Source organism: Aquarana catesbeiana, linkage group LG13, assembly GCF_042186555.1.
Source record: "Aquarana catesbeiana isolate 2022-GZ linkage group LG13, ASM4218655v1, whole genome shotgun sequence".
Classification (NCBI taxonomy): domain Eukaryota; kingdom Metazoa; phylum Chordata; class Amphibia; order Anura; family Ranidae; genus Aquarana; species Aquarana catesbeiana.
The window spans coordinates 98,010,791-98,037,154 of record NC_133336.1 but is presented as its reverse complement, the minus strand read 5'-3'; the positions used below and the strand labels follow the sequence as shown (position 1 = coordinate 98,037,154).

The window sequence follows — 26,364 nt, the reverse complement described above, 5'->3', positions numbered from 1 at the left end:
TTTCAGGGTCCCATTTTCTGCAGAATCTAAACAAATGAGTCACACCCTTATCTACAATAGTCAGTATCACTCCAATTGTGAGCCAGTTTGTTTCTGCAGCAGTTTCCTTACCCAAAACTTGCTGGAATAATTGTCAATACATTTTATATAATGATATTTGCATCTAGAAACAGCCAGAGGTGGTGTAGATAATTAGTAAGCTGCGAAATATATTGACTTTTATTAATAACAATTGTATTTTCCGAGTTGGTAGCCAGGAAGAAGCAAATTATTATTTTGATGGTAAAAGGTCAGTTCTTATTAAACAGATTCAGTAAGGCTACCTTCATACCGATGCGAATTGTAGTGGCAGGAATCAGATTCCTGCTGCAGCTCTGAGCGGCTAGGTGCGACCATCGGTCTGCGTTCGCTATGATAGGTCACCGGCGGTTGCAGCTATTTGCTGTTGTCTGCATAGCCAGCAATAACCTGCGGTGATCACTGCTGGACACACACACACATGCACACAATGTGTGTCCAGCAGTGATCACCGCAGGTAATTGCCGGCTGTGCCCATAGTCACAAATAGCGGTGGCCACCGGCGACATGTCATACCGGCCGGTACATTTAGCCACACAGAGCCGCAGCAGGAGTCTGATTCCTGGTGCTACAATTCGCACTGTCCTAAATGACCCGTGTGAATGTACCTGAACAGTTCCAAAAGTCTAAGCCATGAGGAAAGAGCAGTTTCTTTGGTTTTTAAACACATTTTTAAAACTTTTTTTTTAATTTTATTTGCTTGCTGCCAGGCTCTGATAACGGGATTCTGACTTCCACTGTAGCCTCACAGAGAATACACATGAGCTCCCCCCTGCTGTATTCTTTATGGTATTATTTTCCAGATATTGATCAATTGTGTCAACACAATCCCAGCACCCTGGTTATCAATTGTGCATTGGAACCCATACATACTCACACCACTGTTTTACCATGCTCTATGTGGTGTCTGCCTCTGTCGTCTGACACTAAGTATGTTTTTTTTTACAAGACAGGAATCTTGCACTGTCCCACCTTCAAAGTGGGCAAATGCCAACATGGGGCACAATTACCAAGCTTCAAAAAAAACCAATGCTGCTGTAACTTTACATGAAGTTTGTGCATTAAATGAAGAAACATAAAGGAGGTCCATTGGGTGAATTAGTTCAGCTCAAGTAAATACAAGCAGAAAGCATCTCTACCTGTATCCGAGTCCAGAACCCTAGCACCGCAATGTGAGCACACACACATATACATACTGTAAATATATACAGGAAGTCATTAGAAATACTGCATCTGCAACCCTGATTCCAAAAAAGTTGGGGTACTGTAAAATCGACATAAAAATAGATTCTAGATTCTCAGAATCTCTTGCTGACGTTATGTACTATAGATAATGATGTACTGTATTTAAAGTTTTTGCATTTTTACAAAGAGGAACATTATTCTAAAATTGTTCACCAATTTATAGACACAGCCTTTCACAGATTGGTGAACCTCTGCCCATTTTTACTTCTCAGACTTGACTCTCTAAGATGCTCTTTTTTTTACCCAATCATGTTACTGACCTGTTGCCAATAAATCTAATTAGTTGTAAAATATTCTTCCATGTTAGTACCACTTCTTTTGCCAGCTTTTTGTTGCTCTGTCCCAACTTTTGTAATGCCGCGTACACACGACCGGACTTTACGGTATACTTGGTCCGGTGGACCAGAGTCCCTCGGACAATTTGATCGTGTGTGGGCTCCAGGTGACTTTTTTTCCCCAAAAGTTCGACGGACCTAGAAATGAAACATGTTTCAAATCTTTCCGACTGACTCGAGTCCGGTCGAAAAGTCCGCTCGTCTGTATGCTAGTCCGATGGACAAAAACCGACGCTAGGGCAGCTATTGGCTACTGGCTATGAACTTCCTTGTTTTAGTTCGGTCGTACGTCATCACGTACGAATCTGTCGGACTTTGGTTGATCGTGTGTAGGCAAGTCCGTTCATTCGGAAAGTCCGTCGAAAAGTCCACAGGACAAAGTCTGCCGTAAAGTCCGCTCGTGTGTACGCGGCATAAGACGTGTTGCTGCCATCAATTTCAAAATTATGTTTTTTTTTCTTAAAATGGTAGATTTAAACATCTGATTTTTTTTATTTTCTATTGTGAATAAAATATGGGTTTAGGAGATTTGCAACCATCCTGCCACTCATGATGCAGATATACAGCTTTAAAGGCTGTAGGCTCAGCAGTGCCTAGGCACACTCGCATAAGTGTGCCACCTTGTTTGAGGACGCATTAAAGAAAAAAAAAGGTCAATTTGGATATTCCCTATAACATAGCAAACCTTAACTATTTCAGTTCAGGTCTACCTAAAACACCAATAAAAAGAATTAGAGGTCAACAAAATCTAAATATACAGTATGTTACAGATCAGCAATACATACTGTACAATACTTCTGGTTTAGAAAGCAAAAGAAATCTTACCGTTTAACCACTTCAGGACCGCCGCACGCCGATATACATCCTCTCTTTGAAGAGGGATATCTTTGTTATGGCAGCAGCTAGCTGGCACAACCCCGGTATCCTCTTCTTCAGTGGGCGGTCTGGTTTCCGATAATAGTGGTCTCTGCGGCGGATTCGCCGCAAGATCACTTTTATTGGCAGCGGGTGCCCTCCGCCACTTACCGGAGCCAATCGGGTCCTCTTCCGTGTTAGGTATGGAGACGAGTGAGGGGGAAGATGGCCCCCACCCGTCTCCATACCATTGCAGGGCGGAAGCGACGTCAAAACGTCACTTCCACCCATAGCTCTTAAAGGGCCAATTTTTTTTTTTTTTTTCAAATGACAATTTTTTATTTATTTTTTTTTTTTTTGGCATTTTAGTGTAAATATGAGATCTGAGGTCTTTTTGAAGAGGTCCTGTCATGCTTGTTTCCTATTACAAGGGATGTTTACATTCATTGTAATAGGAATAAAAGTGACACAATTTTTTTTTAAAGAACAATGTAAAAATAAAAAATAAAATAAAGAAAAAAAAAATTACAAAATTTTAAAAACGCACCCTGTCCCGCCGAGCTCACGCGCAGAAGTGAACGCATAAATGAGTAGCGCCTACATATGAAAACCGTGTTCAAGCCACACATGTGAGGTATCACTGCGATCGGTAGAGCGAGAGCAATAATTCTAGCCCTAGATACCCTCTGTAGCTCAAAACATACAACTTTTAGAATTTTTTAAACCTCGCCTATGGAGATTTTTAAGGGTAAAAGTTTGTCGTTATTCCACGAGCGGGCGCAAATTTTGAAGCGCCACATGTTGGGTATCAATTTACTTGGCATAACATTATCTTTCACAATATAAAAAAAAAAAAAATGGGCTAACTTTACTGATGTCTTATTTTTTAATTAAAAAAAGTGTATTTTTTTCAAATAAAAGTGCACTTGTAGGACCGCTGCGCAAATACGGTGTGACAACCGTCATTTTATTCTCTAGGGTGTTAGAAAAAAAAAATGTATAATGTTTGGGGGGGTCTAAGTAATTTTCTAGCAAAAAAACAAAAAAACAAAACAAAACTGTTTTTAACTTGTAAACAACAAATCTCAGAAAGAGGCTCGGTCCTTGAGTGATTAAAAAAAAAATACATACTGGAAAATGTTAGAATAGAATTGGAATATATCCAATTATTTAAGCCAACAAAGCTCCATTGTATTTAAATGTCATTGGCTGCTCTGATTTGATGTCATACAACAATAATAACTAGGATCAGCCTGCAAAGATGACCTAAAAGCCAGACAATGCAAGCTATTTATCATTTCATATGTCGAAAAGTGGCCGAGGATTCACATCCTGCTCGGAGGGTTGAAGGTTGTTTGAAGTGTGAGGTGGAAATTTAGTGAAGCAACTCAGAGAAAGAAAATGGTTTTCCATACCTCAGAGAAATTGACTGCGAGGGGAATTATTCCTGACACGTAGCATCCCACCAGCATAGCCAGGGATAACAGGCTAATAGAACTGAAGTCATCCATGGCCGCTCTCGTCCTTCAAGGTCCAATCTGCAACACAAAACAAATGCAAACCATGATATAGTCTAAAGGCAAAGGATTACAGAAAAATATCATTACTTGCAGCTTTGGCTGTGTGACTATTGTTTTTATAACAAAAACCTAACAGGAAGGGATTTTTAACAGATGCAATTATAAGGAAACCTTTTTTATTATTATTTATTTAACTGTTCTTAATACCCACTACCTTATATAATAGGGCTTAACCCTGTCCTTCCTCATTTCACAGCCCGTCCCACTGCATATGGCAGTCTATATAATGATCATATAGAAATTATACAATAAATTATATTTATTCACAGCGTTTTCCAATAAGAAAAAAAAAAAAAATATGAATAGTTCATCTCCTTCACCCCTTCCAAATTTTTCTTTGTTTAAAGAGTAACTCCACTTTTGTTGAGGAAGAAAAAAAAAAAAAAAAAAAAAAAAAAAAAACACATTCCCCTCTGGGTGATCTATGTACATTACAAGGATTTTAACCACTTCAGCCCCGGAAGGTTTTACACCCTTCCTGACCAGAGCACTTTTTAGAATTTGGCACTGCGCCGCTTTAACTGGTAATTGCGCGGTCATGCGATGCTGTACCCAAACAAAATGAGCATCTTTTTCCCACAAATAGAGCTTTCTTTTGGTGCTATTTGATCACCTCTGCGGTTTTTATTTTGTGCGCTATACACACACACAAAAAAAAAAAAAGAAGAGTGACAATTTGAAAAAAAAAATATATTTTTTATTTTTTGCTATAATAAATATCCACAAAAATGTTTTTAAAAAAACAAAATTTCTTCATCAGTTTAGGCAAATATATATTCTTCTACATATTTTTGGTAAAATTTACAAACTATGGGAAAGATTTATGGCATTTTTATTTTTTATTTTTTTTTTTACTAGTAATGGCGGTGATCTGCGGTTTTTAGCGGTATTGCGGCGGACAGATCAGACACTTCTGACACATTTTTGGGACCATTGACATTTATACAGTGATCAGTGCTATAAAAATGCACTGAATACTGTGTAAATGACACTGGTAGGGAAGGGGTTAACACTAGGGGGCGATCAAATGGTTAAATGTGTGTTCCCTCAGTGTGTTCTAACTGTATGGGGATAGGACTGAGTAGGAGAGGAGACATTGTGCTGTTCCTACTTACTAGGAACAAACGACATGTCTCCTCTCCTCTGACAGCACAGGGATTTGTGTGTACACACACACACAAACACACAAACACACAAACACACAAACACACAAACACACAAATCCCCGATGCTGGTGCTCATGATCACGCGTGGCTGGCAGCGATCGTGCCCGCCAGCCACACGCATCGCGTCCCCTGCCGTGCAGCAGGCGTGCGCGCGCCCTCTGGCGGCTCTTGAAGGAACCCCGTACGGGGTTTCGTGCAGGGGAGCCATTCTGCCCTCCCATAAAAAGACCTGAACCGGTCGGGAAACCGGTTAACAAACATTGTGGCAAATTCCAAGCTTTTGTTAATCTGAAGAAATCCCTGTTTGTTCTTCTGTGCTGAGTGAGTCTAATGGGAGTGGTATTTGTGTGAACAACTATTCTTACAGGTAAATAGAAAATTAGGCTAGGTTCACTTTTTTATGTGTTTTTGCGGTGCATTTCTTGTGCCTAAACCTTTTCAAGAAACGCATTGCAGGAAACTGCATAGTAAACATGATCCATTGGAAATAATGTTAAATGGACTGGCCTGCTTTTCAGCAAACACACAAAAAAAGCATAAATGTGGACATATCCTTAAAGGGGTTGTAATCCCTTGTGTTCTTTCACATTAATGCATCCTATGCATTAAGGTGAAAAAACTTCTGACACTGAAAGGCCCCCCCGTTTTACTCACCTGAGCTTGTTCGTTCCCTCGGCGGAGATGCGCTCTTCCTCTCTGCCCATTGTCTCGGCTCTTAATTGGATAGATTGATAGCAGCACAGCCATTGGCTCCCGCTGCTGTCAATGAAATCCAATGACGCAGGCCTCAAGGCCGTGTCCTGCAATTTGTGTGATTGTACACAGAAGCAGGACTCGGGAGCACGCCCACACGGGTGTTCACCTTAGGAGAGCCTACTTCAACGTGGACATTCGATGCGGGGAGGAGCAAACATCGCCGCCGGGGGACCCCAGAAGTCGAGAACTGGGGCCACTCTGTGCAAAACGAACTGCACAGTGGAGGTAAGTATGACATGTTTTTTTTTATTTTATTTTTTTTAAATAATAAAGAGGATTTACAACCCCTTTAAAGTAAAACTATGGGCAAACCCCCCCCCCCCCCCCCCCATTTTGGATAGGGCGGGGGAGGGGGGTGGGTGTTACAAACCCATCATATTTTTTTTCTGCCATCTTTGTCCCATTGTGGAGATTTCCCTTCACTTCCTGTCCCCCCGGACCCCCAGGCCACCAGAACTAGTATACCCATTGGAAGGTTTCTCCTATATTACTTTTCTAGGGACAACCCAGAATGTGGGTTTTTCTTTTACTTTCAATAATAATAGTAAACAGGACAAACAGAGAGGGTGAATCTCCTTAATGGGGGCACAGACAGCAATAAAAAACTGACAGGGGCTCTAAGCCCTCTCCACGCCATCCAAAACTAAAAATAAATAAAATAAAAATAAATAATTTTTTTAAAAAAAAGAACATATGTAGTTGCCCATAGTAACAAACCACAAACTTAATTTTCTTTTATGCAAGCATTTATTACAATAAAAAAAAAATTTTTTTTTACATTGGGTCAAATGCACTAGTCTTGAGTAATCCCCCCTTAGGCTCACCATGCGTTACAATCTAAACATAAAATCTCTGTACAATCTACTTTCTATATACATATCTATATAATATGAGGTCCCACTTAAAGAGGAGCTGCACCTTAAAAAAATATATTAAAAGCCAGCAGCTACAAATACTGCAGCTGCTGACTTTTAATAAATGGACACTTACCTGTCCCAGGATCCAGTGATGTCGGCAGCCGAAAGCCGATCAATCGCTCAGCTCTTGGCTGCCCCCGCCGCCATCCTCGGTCAGGGAATCGGGAAGTGAAGCACTGCCGGTTCCCTACTGCGCATGCACGAGTCACGCTGCGCCTCTGCACATATCCCCCGTTGTATGCTGGAAACTGTGTGTTTCCCAGAACACAAGGGGGGGGGGGGGGCATCTGCGGATATTCTGCGGCTGTCTAAGCCCGGAAGTGGCTGCAGATACCTGTATTAGACAGGTATCTGCATCCCCCTCCCCCCTGAAAGGTGCCAATTGTGGCACCAGAGGGGGGGAGGAATCCACTTTAGGGTGGAACTCCGCTTTAATCTAACCAATCAATTTGTATCCAACCAATCATACATGGTTGTTGGTAGATCTATGATTGTACAATCAAATTGTATAGTGTGGTAAACTTTAAAGCCCCATTCACATCTGAGCAACGTGTCACGTTTTTCACACCCCAGTGTAGGACAGCCCATTCACTTGAATTCTTTGCCCTACACACGAAATGCACCAAAGTAGCTACTGTACCCTTTTTTTTAAACCACGTTTTGTCACATTATTAAGAATGGATGGCTCCCACACGCGCGTTTTGCAGATTGGCGTGTTTTTCACACGTTTCCACTACACTCAGGTGTTTAACGGGCCTTAAAGTCATCATGAGAAGTTAGCAACAGAGTCATTAGAGAGAGGGAGTATTTTTCCTGACATGAGACACAAGATACTGGCAGCGAAATCTGCTCCAAAACATTCGGATAGCTTTTTCATTTCTCAAACGTAGGTACATTATTGGTATAGTCATACACAGGAAAAAAGGTGAATGTTAAAGAAAAAACCTAGCAGAGTAACACATGGAAACAGGCAAGTATTTTTTTGCCCTACAGAGATTCTGATTGTCAATGGTTAATGGTCACCAGGGACAGGATCTCCGTAAAATATCGGTTCTGGCTAGGGCTGGGCGATTTTCTAAAAAAAAAAATAAAAATCTGAGATTTAAAAAAAAAAAAAAAAAAAAAACACTCGAATCGAGTTTTTTTTTTTTTCCGGACACCGCGCCAGTCCCGAGGAGCTGCGGGCAGGAATTTTTAGGCGAGACTGCAGCTTCGGCCTAGTCCGCGGCATCCAGACTCACGGACTAGGCCGAAGCCGAAATCGATTTTTTCCCCAGCCCTAGTTCTAGCCATAACTAAATAAGTTTGCAGAGAACATCATCACAGTAATTGTACTAAGAACACTCTGAAGTGGAAGAAATATAACAGCTAGTCATGTAACCCTACCCCACGTCACCATGGCAACAAAGACTTGCATAGCGGGTGCCGCTGGGTAGAGGGGGAAGGGTAGGAGAGCGGACACATGTCTGCTCGCCTTCCCCTTCTAGTTGTTGACCCGGAAGCGACGAGTGACGTCACTCCTGGGTCCCGTTGACAGTGCTCCCGGCTATCAAAGAATATATTGCAGTGCGATGTGCATTGCATAACATTCAGTGGCGCACGGTGGAGACATGGAGAGTCTTTTAGACCCTGGATGTTTCATTAAAGAGAATCTGTCACCAAAAAAAAAAAAAAAAAAAATTTCATCACAGAGGACTTTTTGCCCCCTATGTGATGGGAAAACACCCCAGCACAGAAAATCCCCCACAAAAAAATATCGAGGCCCCCCCCACCCCCACATATATGCACGTACAAAACGTAAACGCGCGTGGCGCCTTTGCCTGAAAGCGTTGATTACTATACACAGGTTACATATCGCCACGCATGCTGGAATGAGAGCAATAATTCTAGCACCAGACCTCCTTCGTAACACTAAACTGATGACTTAATGGGGGCTTTTAAAGTGTCGCCTATGTAAAATATAGGGTACTGAACATGTTTAGCCACTTCCAGCCCAAGGACGTCATAGGACGTTCTTGACTTTCATTGTGAATATGTGAATGATCTGTGCAGCTACAGGCATCATTCAGATATACTTGTTTTCAGCTGGCGATTCTGTGCACCATAAGAATGATTATAGCGGCAGTTCCGCCACTTGGTCGTTCTTACAAGCGACGGGAGGGGACATCCCACCCCCTCCCGCAACCATCTGGTACTTCTCGGGGCTCTCCCATGCCATAGGGGCCCGGAGAAAGAATCTGCCGCCGCCGGATGACGACCATAGAGATTTCTGTCATTACCAGTTATCTCTATGACTGTCGGAGGCCCGGGTGCAGCGTTAAGACATCACGTCTGGGTGATTGTAAACAAAGCCGCGATTGCGGCTGGTAGGCATGAGGTCAATTTTTTTTTTTTTTATCTGATGCTTTCCAGCCTGGAGGAGAGATGTGGGGTCTTATAGAAAAGTGGAAGTGGTTAAGGTTTGACATGTTGGGTATCTCTATTTACTCGGTGCAACCTCAGCATTTTTATTTTATCAAAAAACTGAGTAGCATATTGCATTGATGTGCCCCCTAAAATTAACTTTTAATGCGTTTTTTTACTGAATCTTGGGGTTTTCTAAACCTTTGTGGTAATATCGTGTGACATAAAATATCGGAACTACCACTACTTTAATTTTCTAGGGTGTCTGCTATCAGAAAATATAGAATGTTTGGGGGTTTTATTTAGTCTTCAGGCCTAAAAAAAATTTAAAAATGTGTGGAAAAAAAACACGAAAACATCTCTGGCTGTGACAGGGTTAAAGGATAAGTTTGCCTTCAGGAACATGTTACATGTTCCACCTGTAAGATTTGTTAGTTAATAGAAAAAAAAAAAAAAACTGGTTCTGACGTTTTTGGGTTTTTTTTTAGCTGGCTCCTAGATTCAAAGCAAGTTTGTCAAGCCCTGTCATATAGCGCAGTGATGAATACAGACCAATAAACGAGCTTCCGTAGGTCAAAAATGTGAGCAGTCAGGTTTGCTGGATCACCAGGGTTCAGGAGGTCTACATGGTGGCAAACAAACAGGTAGTATACATTCCACTGGAGCAAAAAAAAGTAAAAATGCAATCCTGACGGTGCCGCAAGTAGCTGCCCTGCCCTGGAAATCTCCTGTATAGGCCTACACTGTTTACTGTTATTATGTTCAGTGTAGCAGATTTTTTTTTCGTTTTCTTTAGCTTTGTTTTCTACAAACTGTCCTCGGATTGTGGGACTGGAAACATAAACATGGCCTCCCAGCACTTCCCACACTGCCATTGCACCAAACACAACATACGAGATCAGCACAACACAACTGAGCTGCAGTAAAAAAAAATATATATATATACTGCAGAAGCTATTTTTCTGGGGACTGTCTTGAAGTGTATGAAAAAAATTAAAATCTATTTTTCAGTATTTCAGGCTTTACCTGCCTCATTGTTTACTCTTAAATTGGACCTTCACCCGAATGGTGAAATTGTCCTCGGCTCCCCCACCGAGGAAATCTTCTCCTCCCCCACCCCCACTTAGCAATGGAGTTTTTTTTTCTTTAATTGAAGCACATATTTTGGGCTACAAAGCAAGACTTTGGCTCTTCTTCCCTCAGCGAGACCTTGTCACCGCCCCCGGCGCGCAGGGCTCAGATCCTGAGGAGAGCTGCAACACATCTGCACATGCTCTGGAAGTACATTCCAGTCACATGCCAGGAATGGAACTGTTTTTTGAAACTGTTAAATCGATGGGTTTACTTCCACTTCAAGCTATTTTATTTTTACTTTTATTTTTTTTTTTAGATCTGGCCTGACTAAGGCTGACAATACACAGACGATTCTCCCACTACAGACACGTCTCCAGTGGTAGGGACACTAAAAAGACTGCCTGTGTGTCCCTATAGCAGGGGGTCACAAACTGGCGGCTCTCCAACTAACAGTCCCATCATTTCTCTGCCTGTGGGAGTCATGCTTGTAACTGTCAGCCTTGCAATGCCTCATGGGACTTGTAGTTCCGCAACAGCTGGAGGGCTGCCAGTTTCAGACCTCTGCCCTGTAGAATTGCTCCCTCTGTAGCCACATGCAGGGAAACATTGCTCCAACATTTACTCAAACACTGCTGAATCTAGACTGCTAGTGATGGGAGTGACATCTCCCTGTCTCCGCTACAGAAGGAAGAGCATCATAAAGAAAAACAGGCAGACTCCCTTGGTGATCCTGCCAATGGCAATTCAGAGGGTGTACAGATTAGATGACTACAGCAACAGTAGATGTTATTCTACTCTATTACAGCAATGTGATATAGTGCAATACCACTACAGAGGAATGGGGGGACACCGAGTACTACAACACACAATAGAAACTGCCCTCCTAAAACAGTCAAATGACCCAACGGCTAAAACTAGGGATGCACCGATCTATTGGACACTGAAAATTTCCGGCTGAAAATAGGGTTATCGACGCTTTGTCGATAGAAAAAAAAAAAAAAAAAAAAATGGTGCCGATAATGGCCACTGAAAGTTATCGGCCGAAAATAAGAAAAAAAAAAAAAAGTGCCGACAATGGAAGAAAATAAATTCATATTTATTTAAATTCATGATATTAATTTAAAAGTTGAATACAATACAATTATATGTATAAAAAAAAATATTTTTTTTTAAGAAAACTATCCACTTCGGTTTCGGTTTTCAGCCAAGTGCATCCTGAATTTTCGGTTTAGGTCCAGAATTTTCATTTTGGTGCACAATTAGCTAAAACCAATGGACACCATTCTGTACTCCAAATCCTGGACCCCTCTACTGCTTTTGACACGGTGGACATCCCCTCCTAAAAAAACTCCACTCCTTTGGTCTTCGTGACGGCACTCTTCATTGGTTCTCATCCTAGCTATTCCACCGCACCTTCAGTGTTACTTACTTTTCTACTTCCTTCTTTCCTTTTTCCGTCGGGGTCTCCCTATGTTCTGTTCTTGAGCCTCTCCATCTACACCTCCTCCCTGGGTCAGCTGATAGCCTCCCATGGCTTTCAATATAATTTCTACGTTGATGACACCCAAATCTATCTCTTGGCTCACTCCATCAGTCTCCTCACGTATCACTAATGTACTGACAGACACATCAGTCTTAATGTCACACCACTTCCTCAAATTCAAGCTACCCAAAACCGAGCTCATAATATTTCCTCCCCAACATGTCTCTTCACCTGACTTCTCTGTCAAGATCGATTGTACAACGATCAACCTGTCCCTGCATGCCAGGATGCTAGTCGTAATCATGGACTCTGAACTCTCCTTTCAGCCCCAAATCCAACTACTGTCCAAATCTAGCCGCCTCAACCTCCGCAACATCTCCAAAGTACGCCCCTTCCTAACCAGGGACAACACAAAGTTTCTAATTCACTCCCCGATTATCTCACCTCATTGGCTTACCTTTACATAGGCTACCCCTTCAGTCCATCATGAATGCTGCTGCCATACTCATCCACCTTTCCAACTGTTCTGTGTCTGCTACCCTCTCTGTCAATCCCTCCACTGGCTTCTGCTCACCCACCAAATACAATTCAAACTAACAACTTTCAAAGCCATCCACAAGTTGGCCCTCACCTACATCACTAACCTAGTCTCAAAATACCAACCAAATCATTCTCTTCGTTCCTCCCAAGACCTACTACTCACTAGCTCCCTTGTCACCTCCCCCCATGCTCACCTCCAGGACTTCTCCAGAGCCTCTCCTATCCTATGGAACTCTCTACCCCAATCTGTCCAACTATCTTCCACTCTGTCCACTTTTAGATGACCCCTGAAAACCCTTCTCTTGGACACCTAATAACTGTACTTTTAATTTTCTCCATCAGCTTACCCCCTCCCCCTTCCCCACACACAAAGTTATTACCTTCTGTATCAGCTGACCCTCCCTTTTAGATTGCAAGTTCTGGGCCCTCTGACTCCTTCTGTATTGAATTGTAGCTGTACTGTTTGCCCTAACGTAAAGTGCTGCACAAACTGTTGGCGCTATATAAATCCTGTAAAATAATAGCACTGTGTACTATTACACTACAGGAATAATTGTATTCTCAGCACTGACTACTGGACTATATAAGGACTGACCACTATACTGCACTATATAAGCACCAAGAACAGTACAGACCATTATATTGGACTATAGAAGGACTGATCAGAGTACACTATACTGGACTATAGAAGGACTGACCACTATACTGCACTATATAAGAACCAAGAACAGTACAGACCATAATATTGGACTATAGAAGGACTGATCAATGTAAACTATACTGGACTATAGAAGGACTGATGACAGCACTAATCACTATACTGGACTATAGAAGGACTGATCACTATACTGGTCTATGACAAGAGAGCAGCTGGCAGGGCACACTGAGCGCTTCTTACATGCTAGCTGTCAGTCTGTCCCCCGGCGGATCCCCGGTGGCCCGATCAGTCACAAGGCCTCAGCAGGTAACACATAAGCATCCGGCCATCTTGCTTCCAGCGAGCCTTCTGCTGCCATGGTGTCATTCCAAGAACTTCTTCCGGGTCACACGGCCAGTGACGTCACCCGGGATGAGGCCGCCTTAGTAGACAGGGAGGAGTTTCTGCTTCCTGTAGTAATGTGTAGTAGAAGGATAAAGCCTGTGTCAGATTAAGCGACCCGTCAGAATGTGTAACGGAAGTGACGTTTAGCCGCCGCCATCTTGCTACACCCCACACTCTACAGTAAGGATAAGGGGAAGCGGACATCTTGTTACACCCACCGGAGTTTTGCATTTTACACTTATTTTTAACAGTAAAGTGAGTATATATAGTGAAATACACTACTTAGAACTCCGATTGAGTGTTTAGATGTTTAATTCTAAAAGCAAAAAAACTTCTGTCAGAATAGCAAACCTGTGAGATCAGCATGCTTGCCACTGCTTTTAAAATTCAACATCTAACCAGTCAGACCGAGTTTTAACTACTGTATTTCACTATATAAACTCAGTTTACTGTTAAAAATAAGTGTAAAATGCAAAACTCCGATGGGTGTAGCAAGATGTCCGCTTTCCCCTTCTCACTGTATTCTTACTGAGGAGGAGTGCGGGGTGTAGCAAGATGGCGGCGACAAACCGTCACTTCCGTTACACATTCTGACGGGTCGCCGAATCTGATGAAACACCTGTATTGCTCATAGAGACGTGTTATATTGTGTATTGTGAAGGATGGGGGTAGTATGGACAACACAGGGACTTCCTCCATATGTCTGCAGTGTACCAGGCTGTGGATGGTTGTCAGGATCGCACACACGTTTATTATAGCACTGAACTGAGTGACTCCCCAGTGCAGTACATACTTAGAATGTTCCAATTCCTCAGACATAAAGTTTACATTTTCACAAAAAATGAAAAGGTGAGCTGTACTTACCTCTGTGTGTGATGAGCTGTCACTTCCCAAGTAGCTGCTGTAACTGTCTAGGTTTTTGAAAACCCCAATCTTCACCCCCTTCGTTCCTTAGTACTTCAGGGACAGATCAGAGTGATTCTGATTGGTTGACATGGTCACATGCCAGCCACCTGTCAAATCGGAATAATTGTGACCTATTCCCTGACGTGCTAAGAAATAAAGTGGACGAAGATCAAGGTTTTCAAATTCACGGGCCGCTGCAGCGGCTGCTTGAGGAATGACAGCTCATCGCCCTTAGGCTCCATTCACACTTTGGTTGAGCGATTTGCATGTGGCATAGGGCCAGCCCATTCACTTGAATAGGCTGCCCTGTGCACCTTTGTCACTCCTGCTCCTTTTAAGTAGACAAGCTTCACGCAATTTTGAAAGGTGAGGTTTGCCGCGATTGCCTGCAGAATCGCATTGCATTTGCGGTGCCATTATCCCTTAATGCACGTTGTGCAGCAATTGCCACAATTTGGAATTATGCCCGTTATTCCAAATAGTGAAGTGTTAATGGAGCCTGAGAGCTTAAACTCCTGGCTCTTTAAAGTAGTGTTCCGGTGTTTCCGGTGTTTATAAACTTACAGCAGGCCATGGCCATCTTAAGTCTTGGCATCTGAAGCCAGACTGTATTTCTTCCTGGATCTCATCCTTGCAGATCTCGCACATGCTCAGTGCAGCACAAGCAGTGTAATAGGTTTCAGGTCAGGTTTCCATAGCAACGGCAGTGTCAGAGGAAGTTGCCGCCCCTTCCCAGAAGGCATTGCAAACAGGAAATGATGCGATGGGCCGCGGTCAGGGAGGAGGAAGTGAAAAATGAATACAGCAGATATACAGTAAGTGCTGAGAAAAAAAAAAAAATATCCAATTCGTTTACAGTGCACAGTTTAGTGAGGGATGCTGAAGAGTTGTAAAAGTGGGTGGAACTCCACTTTAAGAGGTTTAGGGCTGCTGGGAGGGCGGAGTTTATGATCATGTGACCGCCGTGATTGGCTGTCACATGATCGGAAAGCTCCCAATTGCAAATAGCGGTTGGGAACTTTCCGTTAGCCGCTGGTAACAGTGGCAAAAGCACGTAGGGCGCACGCTCTCGGCACAGCTATATTTACACCATGTCATGCAAATATGCAGAAGCTCAGTGGCAAGGCCCACCCACATGGCGCCAAGGGGTAATACAGCGTGGATTTGGAGGTGAAGGGTGTTGACTTTTTCATTTTTTGTGAAAATGGGAACTTCCACTTTAAAGAGGAACTGCAGTCTGCTCACATAATTTGTAATAAAATCATATTTGCCATTCCGAAGCTTCCCTCCAACCACATTGCATATTATTTTATATATACTGTGATTCTGTACTTGCCAAATATGCTGCAGAAATCTACCTCCACTAAGTCTGGCTGCAACCATTTTAACTGTGGGCAGCTGAAGCTGCTGCCTGTTCACTTCCTCGATTTACACAGACACACAGAGCATCTCTCATTGGCCCTCTTATGACTCACCCCCCTCCCTTCCTGGCAAACTCTCATGAGAGTGAGAGAGCTGTACATGATGTCATAGGCCTAGGCTAATTACCAGACCAGAAAGAGGAAGTGAGCTGTATAAGGTATTTACAGGCAGTAAAAAAAAAAAATGTTTTACTATCCAAAGTTAAAACAACAAGGGCAGAAGATTTAATAGATGGAAAGTTAAAAAAATGACTGCAGGTCCGCTTTAAGTCATACTGAACATAATCCTAGAGTTTATTAACCTCTTCGTGCCTGCACTATAGCCAAAAGACAGCTACAGCGCGGGCTTAAATTGCTGGGAGGGCAGACAGCTGACCGCCTCATCAGTGCCACCCACCAGTGCCCAAAAGTACTGCTAAGCAGTGCCCTCCAGTGCCACCTATCAGTGCCTCATCATCAGTGTCACCTATCAGTGCTGCCTATCAGTGTCAGCTATCAGTGCCATCTATCAGTGCCCTTTAGTGCCACCTATCAATGCCATCTATCAGTGCCCATCAGTGACACCTATCAGTGCAGCCTCATCAGTGCCTCCTGATCAGTGCCCACCAGAGCCGCCTCATCAGTGCTGCCTTATTAGTGCCCATTAGTGCAGCCTATCAGTGCAGCTTCATCAGCGCATATCAATGAAGGTGAAAAATGACCTGTTTGCAAAAACTATGAAAACTAATTTTTGTTTGTTTTTTTGGTCTTTCTTTGTTTAGCAAAAAATAAAAAAACAAGTGGTGATTAAATACCACTAAAAGAAAGCTCTATTTGTGTGAAAAAAAATGATAAAAATTTCATATGGGTACAGTGTAGAATCACCGTGCAATTGTCATTCAAAGAGTGACAGGGCTGAAAGCTGAAAATTGGCATGGGCAGGAAGGGGGTTTAAGTGCCCAGTAAGCAAGTGGTTAAATACGAACATCAAGGGGTTGATTTACTAAGTGGAGAGTGCAAAATCTGGTGCAGCTCTTCATAGAAACCAATCAACTTCCAGTTTTTTGGGGCTTCTTTTGTCAAAGCATAAAGGATAAGTTCACCTTTTAACAAAAAATAATGAATGCACATTTTCTTGCGGGTAAAAAAAAATGCGCACTTACTATTTTTTATTTTAGGAGCCTGGAAAGCATTGCGCCAGGGATCAGAAAATCGCTGATGCCACGCAGGTCTCCTGCAGACTGTCAGTGTAAGCTGTCTGCCAGTATATCATTGAGAACTAAAAGCCGACAGCCGCAAAGGCTGTCTGTAGTTGTGGTCCATTCATTCACAAAACACTGTGAATGAATGATGCTGGTGGGCGGAGCCCCACACAATTGCGTTTTCTTTGGCAGTGAGTGGGGGGGGGGAACATCCCACGTTCGCTGCCAATACAGGGGATCAGGGGGGGTGTGGGGGTCGGTACATTTGTAACATGTTACACCCTGAATATGAGTGTAACATGTTACAAAAGTTAACTTATCCTTAAGCCCCCATTCACATTTGGGGCGATTTGACATGTCAAAACACATGCCAAATCGCAGCCTATTGCCGGTGTTCTATCGAGAAATGCCTCCCAACGAAAAATGCCTTTGATGGGTCTGCGCATGCGCAGTACCAAACGTCACTCCAGCTGATATGTTAATCAGCTGGTATGACGTAAACACAGCACATGCGCAGATTGTCGGAGGCATTATCCAACGCCATGCAAACAGTGGAGGGAGAACCTACTTGTCAGATTCTGCCTCGCTGTTGCGGGGCAGGTTTTGCCTGTAATGAACTGCATGTTTTCTGTCTGTTGCACGGCAGGTCCAGTGTGTTAAATGGCGGGTTTTGCCTGTGTCTAAGGGCGGGCTGAAACACACATAAAACCCGCCCTTCAACACACCCACAACCCGCCCCGCAATAGCAAGGCAGAATCTGACAATTACATTCTCCCTTGGTGCTTAGCAGATCATTGGATACTGCCCCTGACGATATGCGCTGTGTTGACATCGCGCCAGCTGATCAACATATCAGCTGCAGTGAAATTGCTTTCTGCGCATGCGCACACTCATCACCACCATCCACCAGTGACGATGAGGCAACACCAGCTATGACTGTGGAGGACCAACCAAGTGCAGTCTCCCCATCTACCATTGAGGGTGAGCAAACTGCACTGGTTCCATCCACCAGTGACAACGAGGCAACACCGGCTATGACTGTGGAGGACCAACCGAGTGCAGTCTCCCCATCTACCATTGAGGGTGAGCAAACTGCACTGGTTTCATCCACCAGTGACAACGTGGCAACACCGGCTATGACTATGGAGGAACAAGAAAGTGCAGTCACCCCATCTACCATGGAGGGTGAGCAAACTGCACTGGTTTCATCCACCAGTGACAACAAGGCAACACCAGCTATGACTGTGGAGGACCAACCAAGTGCAGTCTCCCCATCTACCATTGAGGGTGAGCAAACTGCACTGGTTCCATCCACCAGTGACAAGGCAACACCGGCTATGACTATGGAGGAACAAGAAAGTGCAGTCACCCCATCTACCATGGAGGGTGAGCAAACTGCACTGGTTCCATCCACCAGTGAGGATGAGGATGAGGCAACCATAGTATCTCTGACTGTGGAAGGCCATCAATATCCAGTCGTCCCATCCACAAAGGACAGTGAGAAAACTCCATTGGCTACTACCACCAGTAAGAGTATAATTAAATTGGACACAGCAATGGAGGACCAGCAAAGTATCATCACTTCAGACATCGTGGAGGGTGAAAACCCACAGGCTCCATCCACCAGTGAGATTAAACTGGATACAGTTAATGAGAACCAGCAAAATTCACTCACTCCTTCAAATGGTGAGGTTGAAAACAAATTTTGTGCAGCATTTGTCAACTTCATAAAGCAACAACAACCTCCAAAGTGCAAAATGAGTGGGTCATCACCTCTGGTCCCTTCATATCTTGAAGCCAAAATGCCTGAGCAGAGTCCACCTCCATCCATCCCCACCATGAACAAGAAGACATCTGAACTGGTCCCATCCAGCAGTATCAGGAAACTATATGTGGAAACCTTTACCTTCCATAAGGTACTTGGAGAGGGGAGCTTTGGGAAAGTGGTGTTGGCTACCCATCCAGCCACTGACCAAAAGCTGGCGGTGAAGTTCATCTCAAAGAGAGAACTACTGAGATCTGGACCCTACCTTGCACTCACTGAAAGATGCATTCTGGAAGAAGGCAGAGAGTGCCCATACATCACCCAATATATATGGATCTTTCCAAACAAAGGTAAGCCTTTTAATCTCCCAATTTCTTCTTCTTTTTCCTGTACTGCGCTCCACTATTGATCTAGACCCCCCCCTACAATAGTTATGCAAATGGTGACTTTTTTGGGAGTCAAAACTTACACAAGGCTAAGCATCCCCCTGCCCCATGAGATAACAGTGTTCAGACCTGTCATCTAGTCCTTCAGGCACTAATTGCTAAGTTGGAGGAGGCAGAAGAAAGCTTCACTTGTGTCCCACATCAGGTTCTTCTGAGGGCTCTGGCTGTAGATCAGGGCAACGCAGTAAAGGTGAGAGAAGAAGTCTAGAGTGCTTCCTAAAAGGCTGGAGCTTGGTGACATAAACTGTACAGAGTAGAGGCTTTCCTTCAAGAAACCATATACTGAGAGGCTGCCATTACTGACTTTAAAGCAAACACAGTAACAATCTCTCCTGCGCTCAGGTGTCCATGAGCCAAACATGTGGTGCGACCGCCTAAAAAGGTAATGCCTACTGTCTTGCAGCCCTCCTTTGAACAATGGGTATTCAAGCTAGAAAAAAACAGAAAAGAAGGAGGGCGCACCAACCTAGTGCATTACCACTAATAAACTTTAATGCAGCATAAAAACAGCAGAAATAATACTCACAAACGAGCTTATATAACCAGCTTTAAAAAGGGCGCAACAGCGCTGTTTCTGTAAATCGACACACCAGGACCTATTGCCAAGAGGGTCAAACCGGTGCAAAGGGCTAACGCGTTTCGGGGGAGCACCCCTTTCTTCAGAGCCTAAGCGGGCAATGGTTAGTCTCTCAAAACTCTTCTCTCTATATAAATGTGCCTGTATCTGCCACACCCAATTGGTGGCGACGCCCCCCCTCCTCCAAAGACTTGGACACCCACCCATTTGGGCTAGCTCTCCCTGGGCCTATCCCTCTGAGTGCGATCTCTATTTGAGCCAGATAGTAGAGAACAATAATCAATAATCAATGTTGCCTGCTAAATAATAAGCCAAAGGATCTATAGTGCTATCAGCATGGACCACAAAGAACAAGGGGGGGGGGGGGGGAACATAGGCGCCGACCACACATACCTCAAATTGTGCATGTATATCAGTCAGTAGCCACATACCATAGATTTGCCAGGATGGATGATTCCGAGGCTTCTCCGGCTCCCAGGGGCCATAATGATATTACAAATAGCATGTGGAACGCACGCCGCCCGAAGGACCAGGAAGTGCGGGCGTTCCTGCGTTCCACCCGCAACTTCCGGCTGATCGCGGCGTCATTTCCCCTTCCAGAAGTGTCAGAAGACACTATGTGCAGGAGACACGGCCCGGAAGTGCGGGTGTGTTTGCGTTCCACCCGCTGCTTCCAGCCGTCATAGAATGGCCTATAGATGGCTAGGATTGGGGGTGCGCGCGCATCTCAATGCGCCCGCGCGCCTTACACCAATCCCTCAAATACTGTCGCCTATCGTAGGCAGAATCTGACCGCACAAAACAGGCAGCATACTAACAAAGACTACAGGCATCACTCAGCCCACAAAATAATATATAGAGACTTTGGTATAGTTAAAATAACAATCCAAATGGGGAGGTAGATAGAGAATCGAACTGATACCACTATTGTCAATAATTATTTGGTGATAATCAGTCGATATGGCCCGCAGAAGTATCCTCCCAAGGTGCACTAAATTGTGCTACATATAATATACACATAGTTCATAAATTAGAATATAATATAATTGGTTGTACAACATATAATATATATATTTCATAAAATACGTCATTGAACCTAATATTAAAAGATCAAAACATAGGAATTCGTAACAATTAGTCATATAAATAAGACCAGGAAGAAATCCGTGCATAATGATACTTACATGATAGTTGTCCTAAAACAGCATAAAACCAGATATAGTATCTAAAACTGAATACAAAGACTCATCAGCCTATACCATTATTGATCGCCATTAAAAACATCAAAAGAGTACACCTACTAGGAGGCTACACACCCCTCTATGTAGATATAATAAAATATAAATATAGTAAATATATGTAAAAATAGAACATACTATGTCATATAGCCATAATGGCTATCTCCCCAGCATATGCCCTGGAGGATACCTCTGCGGTCTAGCATACCAAAGAAGAGAGAGAAAAGCAGACAAAGGTGGAGGCCTGGTAATTCAAGATAGGGATCAATATCTAGAGGAAGCTTATAGACTGATCGGCGACACCAATACCTACGAGAGACTCACCTGGGACCCCACGGTCAATTATAACATCGAGCTAAAAGCGCTTCTGGATAAAGCACTATCAGATCAAGTCCTGACTAAAAATGAGTACCATTTTCTGTATTCCAAGCACCCAGTAGTCCCCCACTTCTACCATATCCCAAAGATACACAAAGATATGGAGAAGCCCCCAGGAAGACCTATTATAGCAGGGATAGACAGCTTGACCAGCAATCTTGGCAACTATATCGATCACTTCCTCCAGGGATTGGTGGTCAACCTGCCATCATACATTAAGGATTCAGGCCATGCTCTAGATGTACTTAGTGCATATACTTGGGAGCAGGGATATAGATGGCTATCACTCGATGTGACATCTCTATATACTTCTATCCAGCACGAGTTCGGACTTAGAGCTATCGAATACTATGTTGCAGAAGCACACTTATTTGATCCCAGGCAAGCTCGATTCATTTATGAATGCATCGAATTCACTTTGACTCACAACTACTTCACCTTCTTGGACAGGTTCTATAGGCAGGTAAGGGGTACGGCTATGGGTGCTAGGTTCGCTCCCAGCTATGCGAACCTGTTTATGGGTTATTAGGAGCTCAATTACATCTGGGCCAATAACCCATATGGGAAGAACCTAGTGTTGTACTCGCGGTACATAGATGATATTCTCATCATCTAGAGCGGTACCGATGAGGAGTTGAAAGGATTCCTAGCACATTGTGCAGGGAACCCTTATGGGATTTCCTTCACACATGTGGTGGATGAGAAGTCCTTGATCTTCCTGGATCTAGAGCTACAGGTTGATGACACTGGGGTTATCTACTCAAAAACCCACTTCAAACCGAGCGCTGGTAATTCATACCTTCATGCTCGGAGTCACCATCACCCTAGATGGATTAAAAATGTCCCCTTTGGTCAGTTTTGCAGACTTAGGCGGACCTGCACCCTGAAGCAAGACTATGAAGAACAGAGCCTCGTCCTTAAAACGAAGTTCAAGGAAAAGGGCTACGAAGAGGAACACATAGAGGAGACGTTCCAAAAGTACCTTGTGCTATATGACAATATTTGTGTTGGAGAAGAAGAAATAAAGACAAACCCTCACACAGATGAACGACCACAAGTACAGTTTTGCACAAGGTACAACAATAAGGCCCCCGTAATACAAAAAATCCTCAAAAAGAATTGGAGGATTCTTGAATCAGACCCCATCTTAAAGACAAGCCTTCCTTCACATCCTAATTTGGTCTTTAGGAGACCGAAGGACCTAAGGAGCATTATTGCCCCAAGTAGGGTGAGAAAACAAAGAAATGGAGGGCTTAGCAGCATCTGGAGCACGATTTTTGACCAGAAGGGTAGCTACAGATGTGGGAGTAGTATGTGTGGGAACTGCATGCATATGTGCCATAGAAAGAAAGAAGTCGTTGGAACAGACGGTAGGGTTGTACAACCAATTATATTATATTCTAATTTATGAACTATGTGTATATTATGTCTATGTGTATATTATATTATGTGTATATCCTTTGCTTGACAAAGGAAAGCATTGCTTGACAAAGGAATGCGGCCATTCGTCCACCAATGGCAAGCCTATTCTGAAACGCGTCGCATGCGTGTGACGTCATCACCGGGCGCCATGCTGTACTTGCTCTCCAAGCCTCGTTTGAGATCTTCGGCTCGGCCGGCCTTTTTCCCTTCCTAGAGGCTTCACACCATTCTATCAGTGAGCAGCAGCACGGCTGAACGGATGCTCTGGCGTCCTACACATCTCTCCCTTCCTTCCCTGGAACCCCTATCTGTGCATCTGGGACATAACCTGGCTCCCAACCCAGCAGGATTTGTGTTGGACTGTTCGCTGCAAGAGACTGAACCTGGCTGCAAGAACTAATCCTCTTTGGACCTGGCATGCCCTGCAGGAACCGCTGTGGCCTGTAGTTCCACCGCATCTCTCCAGCCCAGCCAACCGACCCTAATGCAACTTCTCCAACTTCCATGTGAGTGTATATTGTTGTTTTAATAAAATGTATTTATGATTTATACTCAGAGGCGTCCCTCTCCTTGTTGTTGGCTTCTTTGTAGGGGACATTGAGGCCGAGTGTAGATGGGTTCATCTGCCTGGCCCGTTTCACACATATGAATGGGGTAAAACCTCCAGTAACTGCTCACCCATTGTTTCCCTTCTCCTCTTTAACATGGGGAGCGCTTGTGAACATTGAGCTATTGGGGTCAGTATACCTTCATCCACCTGCTTTAAATGGGGCAATTAAAGGGCACCTCTAGGCAAAGCCCTAGAGTGTTTAACCCCTGTCTATTCTATCCAACATGTAAAAAAAAAAAAAGGTTTTGACTATACATCCCCTTTAAGCTCCACCTCCAATATTCACAAGCTCCACTTCAGTTTGATGCCGTTTCATTGCAATTTTAGTCATGCATGAGCTTTATACATCACATATGTGCTCATCCCTCTTTCTCTTATGTTTCTACAGGTCTTGCAAGAAATTGATTATTTCAGCATGGTTGACTATTTCTCCCTTGGAGTCATAGTATACGAGATGCCGTTTGGCAAACATCCCTTCATCACCAGAACTGACAACTGGGAACAAATAAAGAAGAAAGTTATTGAAATGGACCCCGATTATGAGGAGGGTATGGACCCTGACCTCTATAACCTCTTAGTTAGGGTAAGTTACAGGGAGCCTCAGCTCCTCTATTGCTGAGATATTGTTATTGGTCATGCAGCGTCTCATTATATTTCATTCTCATATATTTCATTCTTCATTACAGCTTCTGTGGAAAGACCAAGAGGGCCGAAACCATCTAGTCAGTGACATTAGGAGCCATCCGTTCTTCAAGACCATCGACTGGGCAGAGTTAGAGGGAAGAAAGTCATGCGTACCATCTGAATCTGAACCAGTAAGTATACAGATAATAGAGTCCAAACACATTGGAGGGGAGGGGAGATTTTCAGCAGCAGGCTCTTCCCCATCTAAGACATTTGTTTTAACAGACTTTTCAGACCTGTCTATGAATTTGTGATCACTATACAATCATATGGTCTGGTCTGAAAGATTTCTGTTTAGTATTGGAGATGATTATTGTGTATGTCATCTGACCACTAGAGGGAGCTAGGGTGGAAGGAGCCTGCTTGGCGAAATCTGCTGCACCTCGGGGGTGTGGTTCACCATACTTTGTTACCATTCTCTGTATCAATTAGAAACAGTAATGAATGTCTTTTTCTCTTTCTAGATTTGTGAGGAACCATCAAATAACAGCATGCCACTGAATGAATTTATCAACAACCTGGCCCGGGAGGCTCCAATATCACCATATGAGCAGGAGTATTTCACAGGCTTTTCATACATGAGCGACAGTTTGATGATGTCACCAATGGACTTATTTTCACCTCCACCATCATCGCCAGAGAAGAAGCTTCATTTAGCTGACTGTAGTAACGAGAGTGAGCTTCAGAGGGTGGAACCAATGGACTGGGCTCCACTATTACCACTGAAAATCCATGGACCAGTACCGACTCCAATGGAAAACCATTATAACGAGGCTCTTCAACAATTGGCAGAGCAAATGGTCTTTTTTCAGCCACCACCAGCAGTCAGACAGGAAAATCTCTTCACACCCTGGCCAATTGATTATGAGGAGGCTCATAAGAACCTAAAAGAGCCAGAGGAGCAGAATTATATCTTTGAGTTTGGCTACAAGAGCGTTAGTCAGATTCAGCAGCCACCACAGGACTTCTTCCCAATGGCATACAACCAGGAGAATCTCTTTACACCGTGGCCGATGTACCATGAAGAAGCTCATAACAACGTCATAGAGCCAGAGGAGCAGAATTATATCTTTGAGTTTGGCTACAAGAGCGTTAGTCAGATTCAGGAGCCACCACAGGACTTCTTCCCAATGGCATACAGCCAGGAGAATCTCTTTACACCGTGGCCGATGTACCATGAAGAGGCTCATAGCAACGTCATAGAGCCAGAGGCGCAGCAACACCTATGTGACATATTTCTACCATCAGAGAGACAGGACAATGGACTTCCACCCTGGCCCATGTATTATGAGGAGGCTTATGACAACATCATTGAGCCAAATGTTCAGTTTTTCCCAATTGCCTACGTCTAGTGCACACCCCTTCAGGCTGGGCGCACATGGACCAGTTTTTATTGATGTGCTTTTAGTATATTCGTGTGCTTTTAGTATACGGGCAGCACAGTGGTGTAGTGGTTAGTACTTTCACCTAGCAGCAAAAAGGGTCGTGGGTTTAAATTCCAACCATGACACCATCTGCCTGGAGTTTGCATGTTCTCCCTGTGCCTGCGTGGGTTTCCTCCAGGTACTCCGGTTTCCTCCCACACTCCAAAGACATGCTTCAACCCCCTCCTCTCCCCTCTCCCCTCTCCCCTCTCCCCTTTTCATATATTTGTGTGCTTTTCTTATATTCGTGTGCTTTTATTATATTTGCTTGCTTTTAGTATATTTGTGTGCTTTTATTATATTTGTGTGCTTTTTGTATATGGGCAGCACAGTGGTGTAGTGGTTTCCACTTTCACCAGGCAGCAAAAAGGGTCGCTGGTTCAAATTCCAACCATGACACCATCTGCCTGCAGTTTGCATGTTCTCCCTGTGCCTGCGTGGGTTTCCTCCGGCTACTCCGGTTTCCTCCCACACTCCAAAGACATGCTTCAACCCCCCCCCCCCCAAAAACCCAAAGGTGCATTGGAAGCTGAAATAGCTCAGTTGGGAGAGCGTTAGACTGAAGGTCTAAAGGTCCCTGGTTCAATCCCAGGTTTCAGTGACTGTACATGCACCTTTGTAGTATTATATTGGATCCACCATGGAGGAGGTTTTAGTTGTGTGACTTTGCAACATGAGATTAAATAAAGGTGTCAAAAGAATGCTATTTGGTCTCTTTGATTTACTGAAGCAATGAAGGGGTGAAGTGAGAAATCACAAGAAGCGAGGGAATGCTGGTAAGGAGAGTATATGGCGGTCGGGGAGAGGTTTGTCAAGGAAAATTTAACAGAATCCACTT

General features: G+C 43.7%; 1 protein-coding gene and 1 non-coding gene across 2 annotated transcripts in view; one reads left to right on the top strand and one right to left on the bottom strand.

Moving 5' to 3' along the window:
- The window catches only part of SLC39A9 (solute carrier family 39 member 9), a 40,622-nt gene extending 27,128 nt beyond the window's left edge, over positions 1-13,494 (bottom strand). Inside the window, exons 1-2 of the mRNA XM_073609407.1 lie at positions 13,331-13,494; positions 3,929-4,051 (exon numbers count right to left, since the gene is read on the bottom strand). Coding sequence (XP_073465508.1) covers positions 3,929-4,024 — 96 coding nt within the window. The 5' untranslated portion in view covers positions 4,025-4,051; positions 13,331-13,494. The remainder of the gene's footprint in view (positions 1-3,928; positions 4,052-13,330) is intronic.
- Positions 13,495-26,054: 12,560 nt separating this feature from the next.
- On the top strand, positions 26,055-26,127 carry TRNAF-GAA (transfer RNA phenylalanine (anticodon GAA)). Its single transcript has one exon. It is a non-coding gene; the product is annotated as a tRNA-Phe (tRNA).
- The last annotated feature ends 237 nt before the right edge of the window (positions 26,128-26,364 follow it).